This window comes from Aspergillus ambiguus, assembly GCF_047715705.1.
Source record: "Aspergillus ambiguus strain CBS 117.58 unplaced genomic scaffold BDV59scaffold_27, whole genome shotgun sequence".
Classification (NCBI taxonomy): Eukaryota; Fungi; Ascomycota; class Eurotiomycetes; order Eurotiales; family Aspergillaceae; genus Aspergillus; species Aspergillus ambiguus.
In genome coordinates, this window is record NW_027395540.1 from 19,477 (window position 1) to 43,966 (window position 24,490).

General features: G+C 52.3%; 10 protein-coding genes across 10 annotated transcripts; 5 read left to right on the forward strand and 5 right to left on the reverse strand.

The window, feature by feature from the left end:
• Positions 1–157: 157 nt before the first annotated feature.
• BDV59DRAFT_183074 (glycoside hydrolase family 31 protein) lies at positions 158–3,841 on the reverse strand. Its single transcript, XM_073690437.1, has 4 exons — positions 2,712–3,841; positions 2,243–2,653; positions 2,025–2,195; positions 158–1,967 (listed from the first exon to the last, which is right to left on the reverse strand). Exons 1-4 carry the CDS (start codon positions 3,410–3,412, stop codon positions 290–292), a joined length of 2,961 nt encoding a protein of 986 aa, XP_073545791.1. The 5' UTR covers positions 3,413–3,841; the 3' UTR covers positions 158–289.
• A 1,197-nt stretch (positions 3,842–5,038) lies between these two features.
• Positions 5,039–7,392, forward strand: BDV59DRAFT_73155 (putative C6 transcription factor (AmyR)). Its single transcript, XM_073696989.1, has 3 exons — positions 5,039–6,202; positions 6,260–6,704; positions 6,759–7,392. The coding sequence occupies exons 1-3, from the start codon at positions 5,223–5,225 to the stop codon at positions 7,113–7,115; spliced, it is 1,782 nt and encodes a 593-aa protein (XP_073545792.1). The 5' UTR covers positions 5,039–5,222; the 3' UTR covers positions 7,116–7,392.
• Positions 7,393–8,772, forward strand: BDV59DRAFT_73156 (uncharacterized protein). The gene has a single exon (XM_073696990.1). The coding sequence runs from the start codon at positions 7,669–7,671 to the stop codon at positions 8,578–8,580; it is 912 nt and encodes a 303-aa protein (XP_073545793.1). The 5' UTR covers positions 7,393–7,668; the 3' UTR covers positions 8,581–8,772.
• A 597-nt stretch (positions 8,773–9,369) lies between these two features.
• On the forward strand, positions 9,370–11,491 carry BDV59DRAFT_73176 (GMC family oxidoreductase). The gene is made up of 2 exons (XM_073696991.1): positions 9,370–11,111; positions 11,167–11,491. Exons 1-2 carry the CDS (start codon positions 9,552–9,554, stop codon positions 11,272–11,274), a joined length of 1,668 nt encoding a protein of 555 aa, XP_073545794.1. The 5' UTR covers positions 9,370–9,551; the 3' UTR covers positions 11,275–11,491.
• BDV59DRAFT_73177 (glycerol uptake facilitator) lies at positions 11,492–12,693 on the forward strand. Its single transcript, XM_073696992.1, has 2 exons — positions 11,492–12,335; positions 12,384–12,693. Exons 1-2 carry the CDS (start codon positions 11,709–11,711, stop codon positions 12,612–12,614), a joined length of 858 nt encoding a protein of 285 aa, XP_073545795.1. The 5' UTR covers positions 11,492–11,708; the 3' UTR covers positions 12,615–12,693.
• Positions 12,574–14,231, reverse strand: BDV59DRAFT_209197 (LLM class flavin-dependent oxidoreductase). Its single transcript, XM_073695350.1, has one exon. The coding sequence runs from the start codon at positions 13,852–13,854 to the stop codon at positions 12,772–12,774; it is 1,083 nt and encodes a 360-aa protein (XP_073545796.1). The 5' UTR covers positions 13,855–14,231; the 3' UTR covers positions 12,574–12,771.
• An 848-nt stretch (positions 14,232–15,079) lies between these two features.
• Positions 15,080–16,498, reverse strand: BDV59DRAFT_194504 (glycosyltransferase family 31 protein; the record flags this gene model as incomplete). The annotated part of the gene is made up of 1 exon (XM_073692406.1): positions 15,080–16,498. The coding sequence occupies one exon, from the start codon at positions 16,496–16,498 to the stop codon at positions 15,080–15,082; it is 1,419 nt and encodes a 472-aa protein (XP_073545797.1).
• Positions 16,499–17,417: 919 nt separating this feature from the next.
• Positions 17,418–17,705, reverse strand: BDV59DRAFT_183084 (uncharacterized protein). Its single transcript, XM_073690439.1, has one exon. The coding sequence runs from the start codon at positions 17,694–17,696 to the stop codon at positions 17,538–17,540; it is 159 nt and encodes a 52-aa protein (XP_073545798.1). The 5' UTR covers positions 17,697–17,705; the 3' UTR covers positions 17,418–17,537.
• A 736-nt stretch (positions 17,706–18,441) lies between these two features.
• BDV59DRAFT_73242 (signal recognition particle subunit SRP72) lies at positions 18,442–20,797 on the forward strand. The gene is made up of 4 exons (XM_073696993.1): positions 18,442–18,958; positions 19,009–19,282; positions 19,335–19,479; positions 19,529–20,797. Exons 1-4 carry the CDS (start codon positions 18,638–18,640, stop codon positions 20,733–20,735), a joined length of 1,947 nt encoding a protein of 648 aa, XP_073545799.1. The 5' UTR covers positions 18,442–18,637; the 3' UTR covers positions 20,736–20,797.
• Positions 20,798–22,441: 1,644 nt separating this feature from the next.
• BDV59DRAFT_183087 (regulator of G-protein signaling domain-containing protein) lies at positions 22,442–23,439 on the reverse strand. The gene has a single exon (XM_073690440.1). It carries the CDS (start codon positions 23,422–23,424, stop codon positions 22,624–22,626), a length of 801 nt encoding a protein of 266 aa, XP_073545800.1. The 5' UTR covers positions 23,425–23,439; the 3' UTR covers positions 22,442–22,623.
• Positions 23,440–24,490: the final 1,051 nt, after the last annotated feature.

The following is a 24,490-nucleotide window of genomic DNA, read 5'->3' on the forward strand; positions in this document are numbered from 1 at the left end:
TTTCATCACAGCACGTTAGCCATATTGCTCATATGACCCACACACAACATGATGCATCCTTGACCGAGCATCATCCGTTGTTTTGACGGTCCAAGGTAGTTCTCAGACCATTGCATAAATACGTGGGGGTGAGCGGCACAGGGAGCAGTGATCTATGAGATGAAATACTCCGGAGCAGACTCCTCAGCGGCTTCACTAAAACTCCTAAAGAGGAAGTCTACAGTCAAGCTTGAAGATTCAGCACCTATAGGTACATACATGATTGTCTAAAAGGCGTTCATGTGACGCCTTACCATTCCAACACCCAGTCGTTAGCCCATGCCCCCTTTTCTGTCATCTCCTGTAGACCGCTCACAGAGAGCACGTTCGAGGTAGCATTGAAGGCGACCGACTTCGATTCAATTTTCCGGCCATTGAATTTCACGCTCGAGGGCTCCTTGGACACGCCCAAAACTGTCACACTCGTCAGAGGATTAGACTCTTCCCATGCTCCCCGGGCTGTAGCTCGCAGCTTCGAGTGGGAAGCCTGGAATTCCACATTGAGGGTATCAGTTGGGTAGATGCTCTCCCCGTCATCGATGTACAACTCGCCAGAGGCAGTTCCTTCGTGACTGAGCGAGGTGAGAAGCGACCAAGGGGTCTTGCGCGCATCTCTTGTAGTCAGCGCAGGTTCCTGCATAGGGAGGACACTACCACCCCTCACGAACACGGGAATGTGGCCCAGGGGAGCCGATATGGTTGTATTGACACCGGGTTTGGCGTTGACAGCCATCTGTGTGTACCAGTCATACCAGAGTTCACCGTTTCCAACGCCCGGGAAAACACCCTTAACGTGATCCACCTGGGGTTCGAGTACTGGTACGACCATGACTGACGGCCCGACTAGGAACTGTGTGTCGATATCGGCCAACAAAGGGTCGTTGGGGAATTCCCACGCCAGAGCACGCATGACGGTCGAGCCGGTGGTGTGTGCGAGGTGGAACAACGTGTAGAAATAAGGCAGGATGGCATATCGGATCTTCATGGCCGCCTTACTCGCGTCAATCACAGAAGCCCACCGGTAAGGCTCCTGCGGGATGGCCGAGAGAACGTTGTGGTTGCGGTAGAAGGGGAAGAAAGCCGATAATTGCATCCACCGGTTACACAGCTCCTCATCTGTGTTTCCGTTGAAACCGCAAGTATCGGCACCGAACATGGGGATGCCAAAGAGAGAGAACGAAAGGGCCTGAGAGATGGAAAAGTACATAGAACCCCACTTGGAGTAGTTATCGCCTCCCCAGTGGCCGGCCCATTTTCCGGAACCAGCAAACGTCGAACGTGCAATGATGAAAGGGCGCTTCTCGGGCCACACGCCGAGAAGGCCATTGTAGGTTGCATTTATGCCCTGGTGACCGTAAAGACTGTGCACGTCATACTCCTGAACACCATCGACGTGGGTCGAGTTAGGAGAAATTGCATGGACACTGAGATCGTGGCCCGTCTGTACATGGTTGATCACATAAGGAGGGTAATTCACATTGCGGACACCTGGAGTTGGCGTCGTGCGCAGATAGGAAGTTGTCGAAGGGGACGATCCGCCAGCGGCTGCGGCCTGACTCGAAGCACCAGCTGAAGCTGAAGCAGCTTCGGTCGCGTTTGTCACATCGAAAGCCTCTGGATAGTCGTATACTATGTTTCCAGGCTCTCCAGGCAGCGAGAAGGGTGGATGGGCCGGGTTGAGAGTCAGATTCCCTGTGCCACAGCTTCCAACACAGAAAGAAGACACTTCGGCCATGTCGTACCAAATCCCGTCATAAGGTAATTTCTTCCACCAGGTCACAATCTCATTGGCCCAAAAGTCCACGGCCTTGGGATGATGCCAGTCGGGGTAGACGGTATAGCCAGGCCAGACGGCTCCAATATAGAGGCTCCCATCAGGGTTCTTCACCCAGAGATCTTCCGCAGCCCCCCGAGTGTATGTTTCGTATCTGGTGTGCTTGTCAGTGTGATATTCTGGAATTTCCAAACCCATTAGCTAAACTTACGAATCGGACGCGTTCTCAGGATTCGGAATGTAGAGCGCGCCGTCAACGATCGGAACCCAGCGACGTCCACCGTCGTGAAGTTTGTCGAGAAACTTGTTTCCCTCGCTGTAGGAGTATCGGTTTTGGTCATTGTCAAAATTGCGGTAACCATGCATATAGTCAATATCAGACCTAAGAGGTGTTAGAAGAATCAAGAGCCAGGCATACGGATCACGAACCAGACGTATTCCAACGGGATTTCAAATCTTTCAAAGTTGGCCACGACATCCGCAAGATCTGACCAATTATTGTAGCCCCAGCGACACTGGTGAAAGCCAAGTGTATTATACATCTGCATGGCTGGTAGCCCAATCGTGCTCTTCTGATACTGCTGGGTGACTTCGGTCTGGGTTGGGCCAGAGTAGAATGTAAGATCAATGCTTCCACCAATGGTTCGCCACGTTAGACCTTTGGGATTTAGGACCACCTCCTGCCCATGAGCGTTTCGCATGAAAACACCATGGGAATAGGACACATATTCCTCGGAGACGTCTGTCTCGCTGGTCTTGACAAGCGTGTGAGAGCCATCGTGTTTGTCAACTTTGAAATACCTGGTATCCAGATAGAATGGGTGCTGTCCGTAGATATTGCTATACGCAACATGGTCAGTATCAGTATGCTCAAGGTACCTCTGGAGTTACTGCTCACCTATCAATTGGATCCCCGATATCCGCCGCATACATGGTCAGGGTAGCATTTCGGAGGAGCCGAAGCTGTGCCATTCGCTCGCCCAGGCCATACAGATTGTAGTCCTGTGGCAAGGAGCTCACAAACTCAATGAACTGGTTCTCATACACCAAGGTGGAACCTTCGGTGTTGAAGAGATCGTCTCCCGTGGCTCTCCGTGTTACCTTGAAGTTGAAGGATGGTTCATTGGACCATGAGAAAGACAAATCGCTATGATCGGCAGAGGCATCGCCAGATGTCTCAGGTCGGGGCACTACGTCTTCCGGAAGGATGTACCAGGAGGCATTGGATGCATCAACGTAGGTCGGTGTGATTTGGATGTTCAAACGATCCTTCGCTTGATACTCAACAGTTAGAGTCAATGCGTCAACGTCCGTTCCATAGACGTTGCAGGGATCTCCCGCCAATGCCAAACTCGCCGTAAACCCGTGGCGGGTATGATGTACATTGGACGCCCTGTATCCAGGGCACACGCTCTGCGCATCCACGGCCTGAGGATCGTCAATGTTGGCGATCAACTGAGCGCCAACATCAGCCGAGGCAGGGATCGTAAATTGGGAGTATGAAGCCGTCGCCGACGTGCTCGGTGCTAGGGACTGACTCGCCCCATAAGCCACCGGGAGCAGCCAGGCACCGGCCAGGAGGTCGGTGATGTCAACCATTCTGAAGAAGCTAGGCTGGTTCTCCTACGGCGTGATGGAGGGTAAGGAATCCAGATTGCCACGGCCGAAACGGGACATTTTATGAGGAAAATGCTCTGCCCCGAGGTTAAACAGTCTTCGGTCCATTCCACAAGACATTTGGCGGGGGTCCCAACAGGGAAAGAATGCTCCGTCGAATTCCCGGGGGTTACGAGGCGGGATGAGGTATTGTCCCGGGGTGAAACTGGAAATCGTGGGCTGGTGCGGGGTGAGTTCGGGGTAGAGGGGGATGGCACAATGAGAGTGAGTCGGACCGAGTGGAGAAGAACAGGGTGCGAGAGAAGAAAACGGCAATCCCGATGTCGATGAGCTGGCGAGGAGAGTCCCTGTGATTGGCTCTGTCGCCCGATAAATGTCCGTCGCTTGTGGGACCATCGACTGTACCTATAGTACGCCGTAGTATAGTAATTCGCACATGCTTCCCCAGAGCCCCGTACGCAATAGAGTCCTCGGTGAGAAATTACGGGCATTGATTATCGATCTAGGCCAGATTCAGGATTTTAATCTGCCATTCTTGGTATGATCTCGTCATTCTACGGTTGTGTGTCAGGCCATCTCCTAACGGGACAAACCCTAATAGATCTTGGCCGAATATCATTACGGGGGCTACTCGGAGCTGCAACAATTCACCACCGTGATTCCGTCGGTGAAAGAGGATTTATGATCGTTATTTCACGGCTGCCGTCTGAAATCCACTCGAAATTGCCGATGCCGGTCATACTATTGGCTGCTTCGACTGGGCTTTGGTGTACACAGCTGGTATGGGAGTGCTGATACCAGCTGGCACATACTTGGCCAGGAGGCAAATGTGGCTTCACGCTGCCATCTACTCGACCACACTCTTCAGGATTCCTGTATATCGTGTTCGTATAATCATATAACCCACCCCGTAACCCCTGGTCGATGCCCGACAAACCATAATGCGGCGGATATGCCCTCTTTGGCGACATGGAGAAGAGAATGGTCTGAGGACAAGGCTTGTCCGAATCCAGGTCGATGTCCGCTTTTCACAGCCACTCCCCAATCGGTTATTCTGCCAGGATATTGATCGCTCCGAGTGCACAGGCGTAGCCTTAGATCTACCTGGAGCCATACTGCGTACAGTAGAGTCCTCTCTCGTGCTGATTGCTCAAGCCCCCTGCATGAGGTCGCTTCCAGAAAATCCCGCATCCATGATCCATGCACAGAGGCGTCTACCCTGTGGACCAGCGGGTATGCTAGCCCTTAGTCTCTTTAGTGTCGACTCGTTGGATTGCTACAGAACGTCTCTCCATCCTCCGGCTTCCTGCTCCCCAGATTGAGGCGCCCTTGCGTCCAATGATAGTCGAGGTGGCCGACAGCTTAACACTTCATGATATAGGCGAGGTCAGGAATAGGATCCTGGGGCTCGTTTTCCTGCCCACGACGGCTTCCATGCGTGTTCTGGAGAGAGATCCACCCGCCACTAACCGTATCCCGCCTAGACAGTAGGGGCTAAATTAGGGGTGTCCATTCAGGGCCTCGCAGCCTGCATTGCCAGGCACTCCAACCCCGCCAAATCTTCCCCAGATCGTTTTCCCTCTTCGACTCTTCATCAAGCGCTCTTAACCCACTCACCCTCCTCTCCCCATTTCCGCAGAGCAACAACTATCTCTTGTCGTGATGGCCTCTTTCGTTTCGCCGTCTACCTGAGCTGTCTTAAATCTGTCTCTCGTTTATACGTATTATGCGCCACGCCGACTCCCATCGTCCTGCGGATTCGTAACGTTACTGTCGTTCGCATTTCTATCGGATGGAAATGGACCCGACACCCTCCAAGCAAAAACATTTCAAACAGGCCTGTGACAACTGCCGTCGTCGAAAGATCAAATGCTCTAGGGATCTCCCCTGCGATAAGTGCCAGCGTCTATTGCTCTCCTGCTCCTATAGCGACGTTTTGCGCCGAAAGGGCCCCAAGTTTCGTACGCTCTATCCTTTAGCGCCGATTCACCCGCTGGTGTCTCGACAGAGGCAGCCAGATCAATACTGCCTGCCGCAAGATCCCTTCGACAAAGGATGGGTTTCCGATGCGGCTGCATATCCGTTGGACTCTCCTGTCTCCCCTCCCTTCACGGTTGCGGATGTCCAGTACCTACCCCCGGAGATTCCGGAGTCATGCGCCCCCGCACCACCGAGCCTGGACCTGGTCTCCTCTCCTGAGTTGACCGGCTCCCTGCCAGATGCTCTCATCGACCCACTTCCAGCTCCGCGACGCCTCTCAGGTCCAGTACTTCTGGCGCATGTAAATGTATTCCTGAAGTACCTGTTCCCTATCATGCCCGTCGTGCGACGCGAGGAACTCCAAAATGATAGCAATCATCCCGAGCAATTAACTCCTCAACGCTACGCTTTCCTTGCCGCACTATGTGCGCTGACTCACATCCAATTGAAGTTGGACGGAGCCAACTCTTCTTCTGTTCCTTCCCATCTACAGCCTGGTGCCGACGGTCAACCCGTCATGTCGGGTGAGGAACTACTAGAGGAAGCTGTCCGGGCACGGAGGGACTGCGATCCCGTCGAGGGCATGAACGTCGAAAGTCTCCTGACTTCATTCTTTCTTTTTGCCTCCTATGGAAATCTGGATAGGCAGGACCACGCGTGGTTCTACTTGTCCCAGGCCACTTCCATGGTCTTTACGTTGCGCCTGAATCGTGAATCAACTTACGCGGAGATGACCAGCGAAGAAGCCGAGGAGAACAGAAGAGTCTTCTGGTTGTTGTTTATTACCGAAAGGTAGGTTAGGCCGGATCCCCCTGCCAAAAAGCATATCCTGACACAATTTTCCCACAGAGGCTATGCATTACAACAAGCAAAGCCAGTCATGCTACGCAATTCTATCCACAAACCCCAGGTTCTCTGTGCTGATGACCCAATCTTGGCGTACGGATTCATCAACCTTATTAACATATTCGAAAAACTCACTGTTAACTTGTACGACTGGGTTTCCGCGGGTGGCGGCGATGGCGAGATGCCCCCTACCTCATCTATTCAATCGAGTCTCTGCAAGGCGATTTCCCTTGAAGGAGTCTCGGAGATCCAAAAGGTGGATATTCTTATAACGCAGCAATGGCTTCAGGCCATTATGTGGAAACTCTCTATGACACGCGCCTCACAGCCTGGAGCTCGTGATGACACAGTGCTTCCATTCCATCTCCCTGTCCTTGTTGGAAAGGCAGTGATGGGTGTCATCGGCGCTGCCTCCCAGGGGGCAGTGGATGCGCACGGCATCGGAATGGTAAACCTCCGAACACCCAAAACACCTTTCCCCTAAACTAACTCAACCCCAAAGGAACAAAAACTTTTTGATCTTGGTTCATCTGTCGCTGATGTCTCTCGGTCGCTCGGATCTAAAGCGGCGCACCGTCTTTCCGAATCGGCGACTGATCCCCGAGAACTCCTCTGGGGAATTCTGTCTACTCTTTCTCGCATTCGTGGGTCCCAATCGTACCTCCTCCCTGTCCTTTTAGAGCGTTGCAAGGGAGTTCTCGATCTGGAATGCTTACTTTCAATGGGCAATTTCTTGCCCGCTCTTGAGGATGTACAGCCCCCGTCAGAAGCGGTCGAATGGACCGGCGATGAAGCTGACTGGGAATCATCTAAGGGTGAGTCAGGACTAGAACCTCACAGTCTCGAGATATGCATATAGTCTTGTCTCGAGCTAGTAGATGGATATGGCGCAAATCGGTTAATGCTTGGCTTTGGTGACGTATTTTCTCTGAAATACCACTTTCTCAAATGATTATATGATCCCTTATATACCCCTCTCAATGTCTTGACGGCCTTCTTTTGGTTATATGTATGTACATGAAATGTTTGATATTATCTTGTTCCCACTCGGCCAGAACCTGTATCTATATCTCACCTGCAGACATCATCCACGAGAGGCATCGTATCTACTACCTATGCAGCTCACGCAGTGCTTCTTTGTTCTTCATGAATGCAGTTAGCCATGTGGACCCACATAGTTACTGGACGCTATGTCTAAACCGCCGGTCCAGCAAATCGACCGAGAGTGAGATCTGACATTCCGTCAATCAAATAGACTCTCCACTGTTGTGCAGGATTTTAAAGTGACTTAAACTGTCCATGGCGTCAGCATATGAGTCATCAGAAGAGGCTGGCTATCTAGCCTGACACAAAAGGCCACGGGTAAGCGTCCTCGCTCAACTCGCAATAGAAGCTGTTCTACCCGCCTACTTATGATTGAAGGGCTAGCAAAAATGGACGTGCTTTATAGAATCTCCCCTGAAGTATTGTTGCACGCATGTGCCAGTCAGTCTCCTGGTCCCCATAAAAAGCCCCTATTAGTCTTCCTTCACTATTGGGGCGGTTCATCGTCAACGTGGCACAAACTTACATCACGGGATTCTCCAATATCTCTATCTTCTGTCTACCCAACACTAGCCGTCGACCTCCGCGGATGGGGCCAGTCGGAAGGACCAAAATGTGAAGATGGTAGTTCATATTCAATCTCGGCTATGGCATCAGACATAGCGATGCTGTTGGAGCATCTGAAGACTCGCCCGGAAACTGGCGAGTACTTCGCACATGGCTTTGTCTTTGTCGGGCATTCAATGGGCGCAAAAGTAGCACTTGGTACTTTACCTTTGCTTCCAGCCCAATTACGGCATGAACTCAGAGGATTGGTGCTTGTCGCCCCTGCACCACCGGGCACCTTGGACCTCCCCCCTGAGATGAAAGAGCAACAAAAGGTTGCTTACGCATCCGAGGAGTCGATATACTGGACAGTTACGAATGTGCTTGCGAAGCCTGAAAACCTGGGCGAAAAAGATATCGATCTTGTTGTACGTGACAGCTTGGTCGGGAACCAACTGGCGAAGAGAGCCTGGCCTACATATGGGATGCGGGAAGATCTCTCTGAATCCGTCAAAAAATCATTCTCTTCCATTGGCAATACCATCCGTGCTAGAATTATTGTTGGAGAATTGGATGTTATTGAGCCCAGAGAACGTGTAGAGGCGGGAGTCTGTGATTTCCTCAAGGAGTGCGGACTGCAGGTCACCCTAGATGTTGCGCCAGGTGTGAAGCATTTGGTTCCGCTTGAGTGCCCGGAGATTATACATGAAGTGATTTCCAGTTTGGACGACTAGGTGCTCTCTTCTATCGTGTGGGCTTCCGCCATGGCTTGTTTCGATCCCATGGAGAGCGGTGTAACAAGCCAAACAGAAGTGGTGAGAAGCCTAGTTGATGCGATACAAGAGTGAATGTTTAGGTAAAAAGCATGATCCATATCTACCATCTTATCTCCGCCTGTCTCCTCTCTTCTGTGGCCCCAGTAGATTTTCGGTCTCGTGGGCCCTTCATACGCACGGCGATTGCACCTTGATAAAAGTCTCTATAGCCAAATACGGAGGCCTTCCTACGGCAAATAATGTTATTTTAAGTTTGAAATAATTACCTGATCTCCACTTGATCCATGCTTCGGCGAAATGTGGTACTAGCAAGCCTCGCCCCTGTGCAGTAGCTACTTCCGATGTCGCCGGTCAGAAGCAAAGGATACTGCGAGGAACAATGTCACCGTGATGTTTCAATCGAAAAGCACACCGTCGATTTGACTCGAGACAAGACGTCTCAGTCTTGTCGGAGATTGCGTTATGAAAATTTTGGGCGGCTCTTTAATTTGGTGGATATCAGTCTCCACATTCTCTTCAGTCAGCAATGTGTCAGCGGCTGCCATACTACAGTACAACACCTAGTACTTCAGAGGTCCTTCTGAGAAAAACGTTTAGCCGGAATTTTAGATCGTTTTTGCGGATGCCAAGTCAGCCCACCAGGTCGCGAGAACGTTTTCCGAGCAATACTACTGTCCCTAAGGGGTGGCAACGACAAAGGGTGACCTCATGGTTCCGCCACGACAAAAATATCCACTCTATTCCGTCCCTTGATCTGATAATTCCGGGTGGGCTTGCCGGATTGCCTTGTGTGGGTCAATTCCTGCGAGAAATGAGAAATATTCTGCTCAAGCTATGGGATTTCCGTATAAAGAGAGGCTCCTGGAAGATCTTGGTGAAGATGGATTATTGCTTTTCCAACACTGTTCCCTGCGCTGTCCTTCCTTTGCATGATGCGCACATTCCTAGCCAGCAGTCTTCTGGCGTCAAGCTGGGCGTTGAATGCCCTGGCTTATACCCAGCAAGGCGTGCCTCCCTACACGCACCAGCGCAACCAGGCATACGACTACATTGTGGTCGGCGGTGGCCCGTCTGGAATCATCACTGCTGAAAGACTAGCTGAAGCCAACAAGTCCGTCCTCCTCATCGAACGCGGCTACGGTCCTACGGTCTCGACGGGAGCGAACAATACTCTCCCTTGGAACAACACTCTGACCCCGATCGATGTTCCCGGTCTATCATTCGACGTTGGCAACCTTGACCTATGGAACGACTACATGTGTACGGACACCGGCGGTCAGGCAGCGTGTGTGCTCGGCGGTGGCGTTACCGTTAACTACATGGTATTCGTGCGGCCTCAGGAACGCGATTTCGATGACAAATGGCCGCAGGGCTGGAAATGGGGCAATGTCCAGTCCGCTGCAGAGCGCCTCTACAGCCGTAACCCTGGCACTCTGCTGCCCTCTGCGGATGGGAAGTACTACGATGAAGGCTTGTACAAGACGCTCTCTGGCTTTTTCTCGAAACTCGGCTGGAAGTCGGTCGACATGATCACCCAGCCCAACGAGAAGCACGAGGTCTACAGTTACCCAGCGTGGAACCTCAAGGACCAGATGCGCGCTGGCCCCGTCCGTACTTATCTGCCTCTCGCCCAGCAGCGGAAGAACTTTGCCCTTCGCATGGGCACCAAGGCCACCCGACTGATCCGCTCAGGAGGCAAGGTGATGGGCGTCGAGGTCGAGGATGACCGTCGCGGCACGGAGATCATCCCTGTCGCCCCCCGGGGACGGGTGATCCTTGCCTCTGGAGCCTTGTCGACGCCTCGCATCCTGTTTAATTCGGGTATTGGGCCGAGCTCTCAGATTGAAACAGCCAACAAGAGTGGAATTGCCGTCCCACCCCAGCAGGAATGGCTCAACCTGCCGGTGGGAGTCGGGCTGAAAGATCACCCTATCTTCTCCATTATCGTGAAAACTAACGGCACATTCGCTCCGTTGGACGCACAGCCGATCCTGAACGGCAGCGCCGTCCGCGACATCCATCTGTATGAAGACAAGGGCTCCGGCGTCTTGACCGAGGGTAAGCACAGGATGATCTTCTTCACTTCGCGCATGGCAAGCGACAACCAAACGCGGTACTATCAGGGATCCTGTGCGCCCACCGATGAGGGCGTTGTCACTATCACCGCGTACATGACGCACGGTCTCACGTCTTCTGGCGTGCTTGGGATTGATGCCAAGCAGAACACCGTCATTGAGAAGTCTCCCTACCTTCAGACTCCGGCTGACCGGGAAGCCGCCCGGGATTTCGTTGACCAGATGGTGCGCGACATCACTGCGCCTGGAACCGGCTTCGAACTGCAGACCTATACGAACACCAGTGCGATTCTGAACTCGCTGACGAGCGGAATCCACTACACGGGTACTACCAAAATGGGCACTGATGATGGCCGTCTGGGTGGCACGTCTGTGGTGGATACGGACACTAAAGTCTACGGCATGGACAACCTGGTATGCTTTTTCTTGGTATAGTAGCGCACACCTAAACACAGCTAACGTTGAACAGTTTATCGTCGATGGTGGTATCCATCCTGACCTCCCTACGGGCAACATCCAAGCCACGATCATGGTTGTTGCGGAGGCTGCCGTCAAGAAGATCCTCGAGCAGGAATAGATAATCGGTCTTTTGAGGCTAGTGAGATAACGGGATTCTTTCGTGACGATACCAGATGAACCCCTCATTTTAGCGTGTTCCACCAATTTAATAGTCACAGGGAATGATAGACGAGTTGGATGTCATTTAGGGTGCAATTTCCAGCAACCGACAATGCGCCGCTTGGGCATGAGAAATGAGACATCAGCTACCTAGCAGTGGCAGTCTTCGGAGAAGAGATAGCGTACACCGTAGATATGAAAGGATCGCGGGTGGCGCCAGCCACACCTAATCCCGCGCTAAACTGAAGCCATTACCGGCGGTGAGATGGATGCATTTATCCCTTTTATCATATGACATTCCGGCTTCTCCGCTCTCTCATGTCAACAAACACGCCAATATCCCAAGATCAACCGCACCTCATTGACAATCAGATCCAGTAAGATCCCCAAACTATGCTGCTAAACAAGTACGGCCTCTCCCGGAGGACCTTGAAGCCCTATCTGGCCGAGTTCTTCGGCACTGCCCTGCTTATCGTCATCGGCGACGGTGTGGTCGCCCAGGCTCTGCTATCCGACTACCAATACGGCACTTGGCTGTCAATTAACATTGCCTGGGCTTCTGCTGTCGCGCTGTCTGGATATTTCTCCAACCCCAGTCCTACCATCAATCCGGCCGTCACTATTTGCATGGCTCTTGTTCGTCCGGTCCCGGGCCAGTGGAAAAAGCTCCCAGGGAAGCTGTTCGCCCAGTTCCTGGGGGGCTCCGTCGGGGCTATCATTGTATACATCAACTACCGCTCCGCCATCAACGACTGGGACCCCGAGTACACCATCCCTGGAGGCTCAATTCTCAGCCCCCGAGGCCATCACTCCGCCGGCATCTTCTCGACCTATCCCGCCGCCTTTTTCCAATCGAATTGGGAGGCGGCGTTCAACGAGTTCGTTGCCGCGGCGGTGCTCATGTTTGGGCTGCTGAGCATCTCCGATCCGGCGAATGGCGCGAGGTTCCACTCTCCGCAGCTCTCGCTGTTCTTGCTGCTCACTGCGATCGGTGCCGCGCTGGGGTGGCAGACTGGATACGTACGTGAGGTCCGTCGCTGCGGGAGGGCACTGGGCTGATGAATCTAGGCTATTAACCCGGCCAGAGACTTTGGACCGAGGATTTTCTCCGCATTCATCTACGGCCGCGAAGTGTTTACCGCCGCTAACTACTACTTCGTCGTTCCTATCTTTGCCCCGATCGTCGGCTGCATTGTCGGCGCTACTACCTACGATTCACTCATCTACGAAGGAGACGACTCTCGCGTCACCGACGCCGTCAGCAACATGGCCGGTGAAAACGGCCTGCGCCTCGACTAGGTGGCCAGCGGCAAGAACCCGCTGATGTCTGGTGACCGTCGTCATGATTTAAGCGAAGGCATGCATAGAAGACCCCCCTGCACATGTATTCCAATGACGATGTATAGCCGTTATGATCGTTAGTCCAAAACCCATAGACCAACCCCAATCATACCCACTACCCCTGCAAAGCCTCCCGCACCGCAGGCAACACATGCCGACCATAGTCAATAGCATCGTTAAGATTATCATACCCACGGATTGAAATCAGGTCCGCCCCAAGCGCCACATAATCCAGAATCGACTCGACGACCGTCTGCGCCGACCCAACCAGCGCCGTCGACGCGCCCCGCGCATTCGTCGCCGTCACAGTCGGATACCACAGTGCACGGTCGTGCACCTCGCCGCGCGCCGCGATCTCCAGCAACCGCTGCGACCCGACATTCTGCGGCGGCGGCGCACCCACGGGCGCCTTGCCCAGGCCATTGGCGCGATGCGTGGTCAGCGCCTCCAGCGTCCGGTGCGCCTTCGCCCACGCCAGCTCGTCCGTCTCCGCGATGATCGGGCGGAACGTCACCCAGATGCGCGGGCGGTCCGTCGCCGGCCGCCCCGCCGCCGCCGCCGCCGCGTGCACCCGCTCGATCTGCTCCCTCGTCTCCTTCAGCGGCTCGCCCCAGAGTCCGAAGATGTCCGCCAACGCCCCGCCGACCCGGTACGCCTCGTCCGACGACCCGCCCACCGACACCGGGATCGTGCGGCCCTGCGCCGGGCGCACGCGGTTGCTGAACTGCGTGAACCGGTAGTGCGCGCTGTCCCAGTCGAACGGGTCGGCGGAGGCCCACGCTCGCCGGAGGATGCGGATGTACTCTTCTAACCGGGCGTAGCGCTGCGCCTTGGGCAGGAAGTCGCCTTCCTTGGCTTGCTCGGCGTCGCTGCCGCCGGCGATCAGGTGCACGACGACGCGGCCGCGGCTGAGCTGGTCGAGCGTGGCCAGGGCTTTAGCGGCGACGGTGGGCGGGAGGGTGTTGGGGCGCAGGGCGATGATGATTTTGAGGTGTTTGGTTGCGGCGGCGATGGTGGCGCCGATGGTGAACGGGTCGAAGGAGGAGGAGTCGTAGGGCACCAGCGTGTAGTTGAAGGCGTAGTCGTCTAGGGTGCGCGCATAGCGGACGAGATAGTCCAGGTCGATGCCGGCGTTGGGGATCGGGGATAGTTCGGTGGATGGGTTAGGGAAGGTGAGGCTGATGAATTCGGTGGGCATGGTGATCGTGTCTTTTTGATAGTTAGGATACCGTCTGTATGTTCTGTCTCTTGTGTAGGACGGTTTTATATCGTGTACTTTTGGCCCCGCTGGATGACACCAAACACTAGCAGATCACGTCTTACAGCCCTGGTAATTGTTGTGCGGTTAGCGGGGGAGTATACAAGTCGTCATTTCTGACGGTGATTGTGCAAGATGGAGAGGTACGGAGTAGATATCGGACAATTTACTGTTTATCCCATGTAAGGCTTGGTAGATACGGTATATTGGGGTCATCATAAGCTATATAGGTCGATAGCAGATGCTGAGCATCGCCAGCTACCTGAAGTATACTCACATGCTGTCTATCTCCATCTTACTGATGGCTAGTTTATCCATCTGATAATCTACATCAGCCTTTGTCTTCCCCGAATCAAAGCCATCCATGGCAAGACTAAACTGACGCACGAACCAGGATATACGCAACTGTCTCCACGCATGGATGACTGACTCGAGTCCTGTTGCACTGACCCCTGCTAAATCCTGATCTTTCTATTAGCGGTGCCGGGCTCCGGCCAGATGTATGCAGCGAGGTCTGTGCGATGGCTCCCTATGCAAGCCTCGTGCTAGTCGATGTCAAATCAGACAGTAATGGGTCCGAAACGTCAAGGACATCATCACTCAGGGTTGTCAGTCAGGATAAACTAACCTGGTTGCATTGCTGATATCATGGATATCCTCGTGGGGGATTGCCATTTCCGGTGGTCACCATATATTAGGTTCTGCCATGACAACCAGCCGCCACACAGAAATGTACTCCGTATTCGAACAGCTTTAGAACTTGATCAACTCCATTGTGATAATATATACTTGAGCACAGGATCGGCAGAAACCAGCACAGAAAGAAATGTAAATGAATCAAGGCGCTGCAAGTCCAACCCATGCAAGCCTCGTATCGCCCAAGATCATCCAAACTGAATAAACCAAACTCATAATCTATACGCCGTGATGATTAAAACCGTATAGGCCTGTGCAGTGGGTCAAGGCGAGCCCTTTGTCTATAAACAGAAGATATGTAAGTGTACTGGTCCGACGGGCGAAGCGGATGCAGCAGACGGCGTGAACCCATGTCGACACATGATAGGAATGTCGGAGGGGGAGGATTGACGGAGTAAAGGATAAGAAAAGGATGGATGCAAACCCCCAGAAACGCCAAGCCAGAAAAAAAGGAGCGCAGTCTATCCATCTATCCAGCTCTCCAGATTACTTCAAATATTTCGTCTCCCTTCTCGGGATTGCGGTGGACGTACCATTGCCGCACGTTGTTGCCGTCGACAACCGATTCTTCCAGGAGATAGCTGATCTTGTCCCAGTCCTTCGGGCGCAGGGGACCCATTTCGTGGAGGTACGACTCGTGGACCGCACCGTTCTGGCCCTCCCAGGTCAACTCCATGGTCCGATCGTTGGGATCCACCGGAGTGCTGTATTTGATGATCGAGATGCCGTTCGTCAGGATATACCCATCGGCGAATTGCCACTGGCGAAGAAGGCAGTCGTCACCACACAGCTCGCTCACCACGCTGACCTTGGCCATATCCATGTGGAACCAGGACTTCCAGTGGTGCACGGAAAGCGGTGGGGGGCGGCCCGACTCGAAGAAGCCCGAAACATCACCCATGATATCGAGCTGATGGAGCCGGTGGTCGATGGTGAGCCGGGTGGGGGTGTGCTGGTAGACACAGAGAGAGATCCTCCGATCGCCGGTGAAATCCATGTTCTGGCAGGCATCAAAGATCTCCGGCTGGCTGATTTGCTGCAGAAGGGGACGGGACAGGAAGACGCCTGCGCCTCCAAATCCCATCAGCCCGAACGCGCCGATCTGGGGAATGCTCTCGGAAAGGCCACCGATATACATGGGCTGCGTATCGTCGTAGGCAGAGAGGGCCTTGACCAGGGCCGACATGGAGAGGAAGAAGGTATCGTCGTCGATGACGCAGGACCAGCGGGTCTGCGGCCGCATGTTGTCTGCGAGGTGCGAAATCAACGAAAAGTAGCGGCGCTGGTACTCCTCATCCGACTCGGTCACGTAGAGGTTCACACCCAGCGAGTCCGCCTTGGCCTGAACTTCGGGGAGGCGGCTATCCGGCTCAACAAGAGCGAAGATTCGGGTGCGAGTATAACCAGCCCAATGCTGAAAGGCATCCAATGAATCGTTCAACCGGTCCAACGTTGTGGCAACACCAAAGTCGATATGCGAGGCGTCGACATTCTTCGGGGGTTTGGGGACCTGAACGGCCACGGCGTGGGGGATCAAACAATCGTCCTGCGACTGGTCGGTGGCGAGGTAGTCCTGGCGAGAGGACGGCTTTTGCTCAAACAGGGGGATGTTGAGGGTCTGTTTCATGGGGAGGGCGTCGTTCGAGGAGGGAACAGCAATCATCTCCCGACGAGTGTATTTGGTCAATTTACGGACATCGAGGCGACGGAGCAGGTCGAAGTCGGGTTCGCATTCGACGTCGGAGGTGATGGTGATATTGGAGATGGTTTCGGTGGTGACATGGTGGTATTCAAGGCGAGGCCACAGATAGACGGCAAACCCGCTGGCTAGGATAACGGCAATGAGAAAGCGCAGGAGCTTCTTCCGCCATACCCACGAAGAGCTCATCTTCCGGGGTTGGTCCCCAAGCTTGGCGTACATGGAACTCGAGGGACCGCTCCTTTCTGATCAAGGGATTATGTTCAATGGATGATGTAAGTGAACCTGCCTGAATACCGTACTACGAGAGCATAAGCATCTCGTTCATCCGGCAGGGAGTACGGAGGCAGTAGGAGAGGAGGGAGGATAGGGGAGGGAAGGAGGAAGAAGAGTAGGTGCAGAAGTGAGGAACAGAACGATCGATCGGAAGAGTAAAAAGGGAAAAGGTAAGGGAAAAAAGAAAAAAGAAATTGAAAAAATGTAAGAAATTAAAAGAAGGCTGATCGCCTGAAACGGATTAAGGCGTGAGGCAAGTACGGCAATCGGAGACGCTGGAGGCAAAAGGGAGGAAGCACAAGGCAATGGAAGCCAGCGGCAATACCCATCTTAAGGGGGGGGCCCAACGAGTGGACAGAGGCGACAAGTCGATCAACGGGGCACTCAACCACGGATGGGACGAAAAAGCACGCCTTTTTTTCGGCGGTTCAGCAATCATTTCCGGGCAGAGACAATCAACCATGGGATGGACTGCGAGGTGGCTCTGGGCCCTGATGGAGTGGGCATGCCACTCGGCGTCATCAAATAAAAAAAAAATCCAGCCGATGGTCGTCAGTGCTAACTTCACCAGGGCAGGTAGGTGATCGGCCGTGGATCCGGAAATAGGAGAATTTGAGTGGAATGGAAAGGGTCTTTCGGATCGTGTGGAAGTTTCCCACCGTCCTGAGCTGCTTCTGGTTCTCAAGACGGAGGAGCATCTGATGAGTCCTTGTCCATGCTATCGGTCTGTACGTGGTTGTATTCCCGTCGCCCGCCTGGATCCGAACCATGGTCGGTCCCCCGTCAGGAGAAAGCCATGCCACAATCAAATAAAGGGGTCCCGACCCTGACCCCGGAAGCCACCGATGATGCAAGACGCGCGGACAGGCATTCCTTAGGGGCCGATCGGTCGTTGGGATGTGCGGCGGGGGCCACGGGATGATGACGACGGCTGCTTGGCAGAAGGATTAATTCAACCGGATCTCGTGGTGGCTATCGTGCATGCATGTTCAATGGGATGAGGGAGATATGATCTGGAAGATGATGAAGACATTGACGACGAGGGAAACAGAAGAGAAGAGAAGGAGAGGAGACAGATGAAGGGAATGAGATATTGAAGTGTATACTCCATACTGCGTGGAAAATAATAATCAAAAAGTTATACTTGGCATGGTGACTAAGCCGCCCTTCATAATCTCCCGACATCAGCTTTGCATTAAATTCTTACGGCCGCCAACCCTGGAATCCTTCGCTTCTCCCTCCACTTCCTTCCAACCTCTCGTCTCTTTCCCATTCCCCGCAATCATGCACACCTCGTATCGATTTCTTGCCAAGTCATCCTGCCATAGGGCTGGCCGCTGAATAATGATAGCACCACGATGTCATCACTCTCCCCTCCCCTCTCGTGGATGTCACTCTCCACACTGCAACCCGTTCGTCCCTGATATCCATCTTCCCCTATCCGATCTCGGAACCGCCCGTCGTCTGGAGTGATGTCTCCCAGATATTCGATGTGTACTGTGCGTAGCTGAAAACACCGACGATATTCTAGCAGTACATACTCAGAAACCTACCCAGTAATTCGTCCCACCGAAGCATAACTCACATGCAGCCTGCTCCTAAATATATCTTCCGCCGACATGTCTCTAACCTACAGAGATGCAACGCATCCAATGTACTGCGTACGGACTTTCTCTTACGCAATCATAAATCTACGTACCGAGTGCTCCGCACCTAGGTAGTATTCGGATGTATTTTGGGTGTAGAGATCAGAGAGTACGTAAGTAGATTAATAGATGGACAGAAGGCGGAAGATAGTTGTTGCGGTAACGGTGACTAAGACTGTATGACTAAGATACCGCTACGGCTGCCCACACCCGCACTCCCGCAACTTTCCTAATGGGGAAATATCGCAATTCCGCACAGAGATCTGGTCACTCGAAGCTTCAACCCATCAGTCGCTGATTCAACCCCACGACCACTTCGCTGCATGAGTCCTTCTCGTGGATTACGAGCCTAATCCCGTCATAGTCCTCCCTCCGGCCACCCACTCTCACCCCATACTGCCCCGCGATGCCCCCCCAGTCGCTGGCCTCGCTGCTCCAGCGAGCGTCCATTGACGACCACGAGGAAGTCCTCCAGTCGTCCAATGCGGCTCTGGCAAAGTCCAAATCCGACATCCATGCCCAGCATGTTAAGGTCGTCGCCTTGTTGAAACTCGACCGTTACGAGGACTGCCTGCGGGTATTCGAAGAAGCCGGAGATAACTTGAAGAAGCGGGCGGCTGTCGAATACGCCTACGCCCTTTACAAGTGTAGTCGACTAGAGGAGGCGATGCACGTGGTATCGCAGGTTGCTGGCGATAGGGGTGCGCGCCATCTGGAAGCTCAAGTTGTACGTTTGCTCCTCACTGCTTTGTCGCCATCCAGCTAACCCGTCTTCAGACGTATCGTGCCGAAAAGTTTCGCCGCACCGCGGAGCTATACGAAGATCTCGCCAGTGATCAGTCCGCTCTCGACAGTGAAGAGAACGACCTTCGGATCAACGCTTGGGCCGCGGACGCACAATTGCAGTGGAAGGGCTATCCGGAGTTGGTTCGGCATCAGCGTCCCACGAGAGACGACCTGGAGGCCTTCGAAACCGTCTACAATGCTGCTTGTCTGAGTATTGCAAAGGGAGAGTTTGGCCAAGGAGAAATGTTGTTGAAGCGCGCGAAAGGTCAGCACTTGATGCCCCGGGTTAAAAGAACCCATCGACTAACATTGCGAAGAGCTATGCCGGACGTCCGAGGACCTCACACCCGAAGATAGGGCAGCTGAGCTGCTCCCAATTGCCGTGCAGCAGCTCTACGTCCTCCTCCGGCAAGGCAAATCAGAGGAGGCTGAGTCGATCCTCGCAGAGATTTCCGTCAATGAGTATGTAGCTTCCTACCCCAGACATTCAGCTAAGCTTACCGTTCGACAGTATCTCCGAGTTGTCCACAAAAAAGATTGCCCAAAGCAACATCACCCTTGTTCGGAATACTGCCTCAAACCCCTATCTGCTATACAAGGATCTCAACTCGACCCCCAACTCAATCAACAATGACCGCCTCTTCGACTTCCAAAACAACATTATGTCTGGTAACATCCATTCGGCTGACCTCCTCGTGCAAAAGTACGATGGCATCATCCGTTCCACCTCCCACGCCCTCTCTCAAGCTTCCTATCCGTCCGCCGAACCCAGCGTCAACCTCATGTCTGTCTGCGGTGCTGCCGCGCATGCCCAGGGCCAAACAGGCACTAAAGCCTTGAAGGCAATCCTGCCGGTGCTCGAAAGACGCCCGAAGGACATCGGTCTGGTTCTCACTGCAGTCCAATTGTACGTGGGCAGCGGGAACACTACCTCAGCAATCACTACACTGGAACGGTCGCTCAAGCTCCTTGAGGATTCCATTTCCGAGCAGGACAAGGAAGTCCGCTTCAACCCAGGACTCCTTAGCGTCCTGGTATCTCTCTACAAACTGGAAGGCCGCAAGCTCCAGATCCGCGGCGAACTCTCCAAGGCTGCGACTTACTGGCGGGCACGGGCCGAAGCACCGGGCTCCCTCCTCCGTGCCGCTGGTGCATCCTTGCTGCACTCTTCTGACCGAAGTGACCTGACCACATCCGGGGATATATTCAAGTCCCTCTACCAGAAAGATGCTTCTGATCGGTTCGCCCTCGCTGGTTACGTCGCCTCCCAAGCGCCTCTCGACTACTCCAAGGTCGAATCCCAACTGGAGTCCCTTCCGTCCGTCAACGACCTGGTCGGTGATATCGATGTCGCCGGCCTCGAATCGGCCGGTATCTCACCCTCCTCATCCGCAACTGCGGCCGCAGCCGCGGCCATTGCTGGTGCGCGCAAGAGAGCTTCGAGCCAGAAGGAAGGACGCGCAACGAAACGTGTGCGAAAATCACGTCTTCCGAAGGACTACGACCCGAACAAGAACCCTGACCCGGAGCGTTGGCTGCCTCTGCGTGATCGGTCTACTTATCGTCCCAAGGGACGCAAGGGTAAACAACGTGCTGCGGAACGCACGCAGGGTGGCGTTGTCAATGAGAAGGCTGAAGAATCGGCATCGACTGCTCCGCAACAGCAGAAGCAGGGTGGTGGCGCTAGTTCGAAGAAGAAGAAGAAGGGTAAGCGGTAGACCGGTTGATGTAGACTATAAGGGCATGGCGATATAATCGATGAGTGTGGTATTGCATCTTTCTGGCTGATGATGACATTGATGCTATATTCATGGAATCTATTCTTCAAGATACTTCCATTGATTAAGCAATGTGTCGGGCATTTCCGATAATCATACAAGTTGCCCATGAAGCATGGTCCTTCAGACTGCTCCGGTAATTTCTAAAGAGACTCGTAACCTATACATAAGTATCTTCCGTTACCGGGACCTTATAGGGGTTGTAGCTCATCTACACGTGAATTCTGTTGTAGATAACCCCTAAAAAGAGTCAACTGCTAGAAGAACCTCCGTAGTATACGCTTCTGAACTGCTGCCGCATATCCCTGGCAATAGTTATTCTTGTGTTGGCCTCTACCAGGATCTATACACGCGGTGAATTTGCCGAATGTGTTGTTGCTGAGAGCTCATCGAGGTGCGGGAGAACTCGAGAAGGGGCGGTTTGAATGGGTAATTGCTGTTCCAAGTTGGATGAGATCGTTCTCATGGAAAGTAGAGTCCGGGAGAAACCGAATATTTTTTAACGGCAAGGTTTGAGCCGGATGGCGTATAATTCAGGCGGAGTTCAGTTACGAAGTGTTGCTAGAGAAGCCCCAAGGTAGCCAGGCCCGTATCATACCCGGCGACACGGCAAATTTTTCCCCCTAAATTTACTACATAAGTCTAGTATTATTATGTATTATTAATTTTTTTAGACCCCTGTTGGTCTGAATGACTTAAAGATACCACGTGTTTAAGCATAGCCTCAGGGATGGCGCCGTATGTATAGCCATTTTAAACAACAGCAGCAGCAGCAGCAGCAAAGGCAGCGACACGACACCTAGCTCTATACAGGAGTAAAGTACAATGAAGAGAATATAGGCAATTCTGTTGAAAATGATACTAGGTGCCCAAACCTTCAATCCAGTAGCCTCTGGGCCCTGACCGCTGAAGGGTAGGTCACTTGGCGGCGTTAATGATTGAGTCGTCTTGAATCTCCTCCGGAGCCTGTGCAGCATCTCTCAATGGAAGTAGATCATGCTCGAGCGAGCATAGAACATTGTCAGCTTCACAGTCTGTGACTGGGCAGTACAGCAAAGCAAAAATGGAGACTATGGGAGAAATTTGATATTGGTTATGGTTTCGCTCTAGGTGGCAAGGAAGAGAAATTGAAGCTGTCTCTGTGATGTCATGACTGCTTAATTACTGCTTAATTTGAGATAACCAGCGCCATAAAGTAGACAATAGACCCTAATGGGTATAGGTCCAGTTATATATATATTATGTTTACTTCAAGTTTAATTTAGTACTTAAAACACAATCGCAGAAGGTCTTTTTATTTGAATTCTCAAGAAACTTCCCATACTAATGCCCTGGCAGTGGGGCGTGAAAGTAAGCATCATTTGTTTGTTGGTCAAGCCGATTTCGAGAATAACTGTAAGGATGCGGCAGTGGTGATGCATAAGTATTCCCACCGCTGCAAGGTATGCTTATCGTCTAGTGTGTATTTCCACGAACTGACAGTATAACAATTTAGTTTCCGTTTGGTGCGCAACAATGAGCCAAGGTTTATGTTCAGCTTGGAGATAGGCGACAGTTCGTCCGACCCCAGTGGCGATCTCTTGAATGAATTCAGAATGCATAGGAAGCGTAGCATATAACTGCTCGTACGCTTTGCCTAGACCATTATTGCCTATAAGAGCAGTGTACTTCAAGACCCCCACCTATTTCTATGCGCGTAGGCCATTATATGCTTAAGTCATAGTCACATTAGGCATGCAAGCACAGGTATTTGGCGGGTTTGTACTTCATCGACTAACCATGCGATTGGCTAAGTCGACCACATGTACATGGAAGGTGTAATTGACTATTAATAACGAGGAACTCTCTGAACGGCCAATTTCATGCCTGATTTCCATTTCTTTCTTGCCTGACGATTTGGCTTGAAGATCGATTTCAAGTTGAATACTGCCAACAAATGTGTTAACGATGTTGTCTTTTCAGTTCTGTTTGAACTCATTTGACTGGCTGCATCGTCGCTGGAATCAGCACAATTTTGGTTTGATTGGTCCAGAAAACCGTCATCAGGAACAAGGGTCAAGGGATAGTCCGCTGAGAAAGGCGTAGAAGTCCCCGATTCAGCTTTTGTGGGTATTGCGTCGGCCCAGTCAACCGTAGTTGAGGGTGAACTGCTACTTAGAAACAGGACGAAGACTGATGACTGGAAAGTGTCGTATACTCGTTTCACAACGTCCTCAATGAAAGATGGAGGAGGCGGTATCATATCATCCATATATTGAAGAAGTTGCTCTCGTTCCTCACTTGATAGATTCATTTCGCGAGATGAGCCTGGGACGATATAAATGGATACTAGCCTCCGCCAGAGACCAACAAGATATTTGGACTCATCGCATTGAGGGGTAGACCGTTCAATCCGGCAATTAGCGGACTTGTATCTCTCACTGTATTCCCTCAGATCTATAATGAAATCGAGGAACTCGGAACAGTGATTTTTTTCCAGATAGCTTTTGAATGTGTTAAGTGTGTAAGGATGGGGAGCAATGTCGTTCAGCACATCATCAAATTGTGGCAGCTCTCTGGACCCTTGTACGGCGTGATTGATAGTATCGTTGACTGATTCAACAGATCGTGCCATGTGCATGTCACTCATAGGTTCTTATAGAAGATTCGTAATATAGCCAAATATGGGCATTCTATGGCCCGAAATATTTCGACTTTATATTCCCTTTGGCCTCAGCCACCTGTTGGCAGCGGGATAGTCTTGCTTAGGTAGCAAAGGACATCTTGATAGGAATCACGCGATCAGCCAGACATGTGATGGCCGGATAGATCATTCTAGACATACATTTCCTTAGCATGTATGCAGGAGAAACTAAGTTGAAAGAACCTTGGTACGACAACAGCCGGCCACATCTAGATGGCCTGGCAAAAGCCGGGGCTTGACAAAATTTGTTTACACGGTAATCTTCAGCCCGTAGTTCGAGAACTCCGTTTGTAACCATGGCTGGTCCGTAGCTTTAATAGCGCTTTTTGCTCCGTCTAACTGCAAATAAGAAAGTTATTATCCTTCCAGAAGCATTGCCGCTCTATTGCAGGCTTGTGGGATTGAAGGCGTCCGTTTAACTCAAACATCAGAATCACTATGTACTTTATGTTCAAGCACAGGAACCATCTAATAGTAACGCAGGTTCTTGCAGGCCACATGGCTGCATCAGGTGTGCGGAAGGGAGCCATGCTCGTACATCTGCATCGAGCATGCCAGATATTCATCAAAATATGCCATCCTTTCCTGCTCATCTTCTTGTTTCTCTCTTCTGTACGATCTTCTTCTCGATATCGCACTTGGAGTCGGAGATATACTGATCACACCATCGATTTTAGGAACTGGGACTGTATGGTGCTTCATGGAAATTGCGACCGCTTAACCGGAAAACTGCTCCGGGATGCGAATCATCATTGGATCGGTGCCCAGTCACCCTTTCCCGAGTGGCGACTGTTAAGTATATTACAATACAGACGTATCTGTAAAAGCTGACTATTGTAGTATTCGGTGAGAAAGAACTATACACGATATGTCGCCCTGCAACGGGGCTTGCTAGCCCGTCTTACCTGTTGTCCGAGGTTATATAAAAGTATCCCAAACAATATCAACATAGCTGCATCTTGTTATGCAGTGATAGAGACCCAATTCCTTTCTACGTTTGATATGACTGAAA

Excerpts from the sequence above, each read along its gene's own strand:
- BDV59DRAFT_183074 (XM_073690437.1), bottom strand. The coding sequence starts at position 3,412 with ATGGTTGACATCACCGACCTCCTGGCCGGTGCCTGGCTGCTCCCGGTG. Across the intron at positions 2,654-2,711 it reads ATCGGGGATCCAATTGATAG|CAATATCTACGGACAGCACC; the intron begins GTGAGCAGTAAC and ends TGTTGCGTATAG. Across the intron at positions 1,968-2,024 it reads CCTGAGAACGCGTCCGATTC|ATACGAAACATACACTCGGG; the intron begins GTAAGTTTAGCT and ends CAAGCACACCAG.
- BDV59DRAFT_73155 (XM_073696989.1), top strand. The coding sequence starts at position 5,223 with ATGGAAATGGACCCGACACCCTCCAAGCAAAAACATTTCAAACAGGCC. Across the intron at positions 6,203-6,259 it reads TTGTTGTTTATTACCGAAAG|AGGCTATGCATTACAACAAG; the intron begins GTAGGTTAGGCC and ends ATTTTCCCACAG. Across the intron at positions 6,705-6,758 it reads ATGCGCACGGCATCGGAATG|GAACAAAAACTTTTTGATCT; the intron begins GTAAACCTCCGA and ends TCAACCCCAAAG.
- BDV59DRAFT_73156 (XM_073696990.1), top strand. The coding sequence starts at position 7,669 with ATGATTGAAGGGCTAGCAAAAATGGACGTGCTTTATAGAATCTCCCCT.
- BDV59DRAFT_73176 (XM_073696991.1), top strand. The coding sequence starts at position 9,552 with ATGATGCGCACATTCCTAGCCAGCAGTCTTCTGGCGTCAAGCTGGGCG. Across the intron at positions 11,112-11,166 it reads TCTACGGCATGGACAACCTG|TTTATCGTCGATGGTGGTAT; the intron begins GTATGCTTTTTC and ends AACGTTGAACAG.
- BDV59DRAFT_73177 (XM_073696992.1), top strand. The coding sequence starts at position 11,709 with ATGCTGCTAAACAAGTACGGCCTCTCCCGGAGGACCTTGAAGCCCTAT. Across the intron at positions 12,336-12,383 it reads TGGGGTGGCAGACTGGATAC|GCTATTAACCCGGCCAGAGA; the intron begins GTACGTGAGGTC and ends TGATGAATCTAG.
- BDV59DRAFT_209197 (XM_073695350.1), bottom strand. The coding sequence starts at position 13,854 with ATGCCCACCGAATTCATCAGCCTCACCTTCCCTAACCCATCCACCGAA.
- BDV59DRAFT_183084 (XM_073690439.1), bottom strand. The coding sequence starts at position 17,696 with ATGGAGTATACACTTCAATATCTCATTCCCTTCATCTGTCTCCTCTCC.
- BDV59DRAFT_73242 (XM_073696993.1), top strand. The coding sequence starts at position 18,638 with ATGCCCCCCCAGTCGCTGGCCTCGCTGCTCCAGCGAGCGTCCATTGAC. Across the intron at positions 18,959-19,008 it reads GCCATCTGGAAGCTCAAGTT|ACGTATCGTGCCGAAAAGTT; the intron begins GTACGTTTGCTC and ends ACCCGTCTTCAG. Across the intron at positions 19,283-19,334 it reads GTTGTTGAAGCGCGCGAAAG|AGCTATGCCGGACGTCCGAG; the intron begins GTCAGCACTTGA and ends AACATTGCGAAG.
- BDV59DRAFT_183087 (XM_073690440.1), bottom strand. The coding sequence starts at position 23,424 with ATGAGTGACATGCACATGGCACGATCTGTTGAATCAGTCAACGATACT.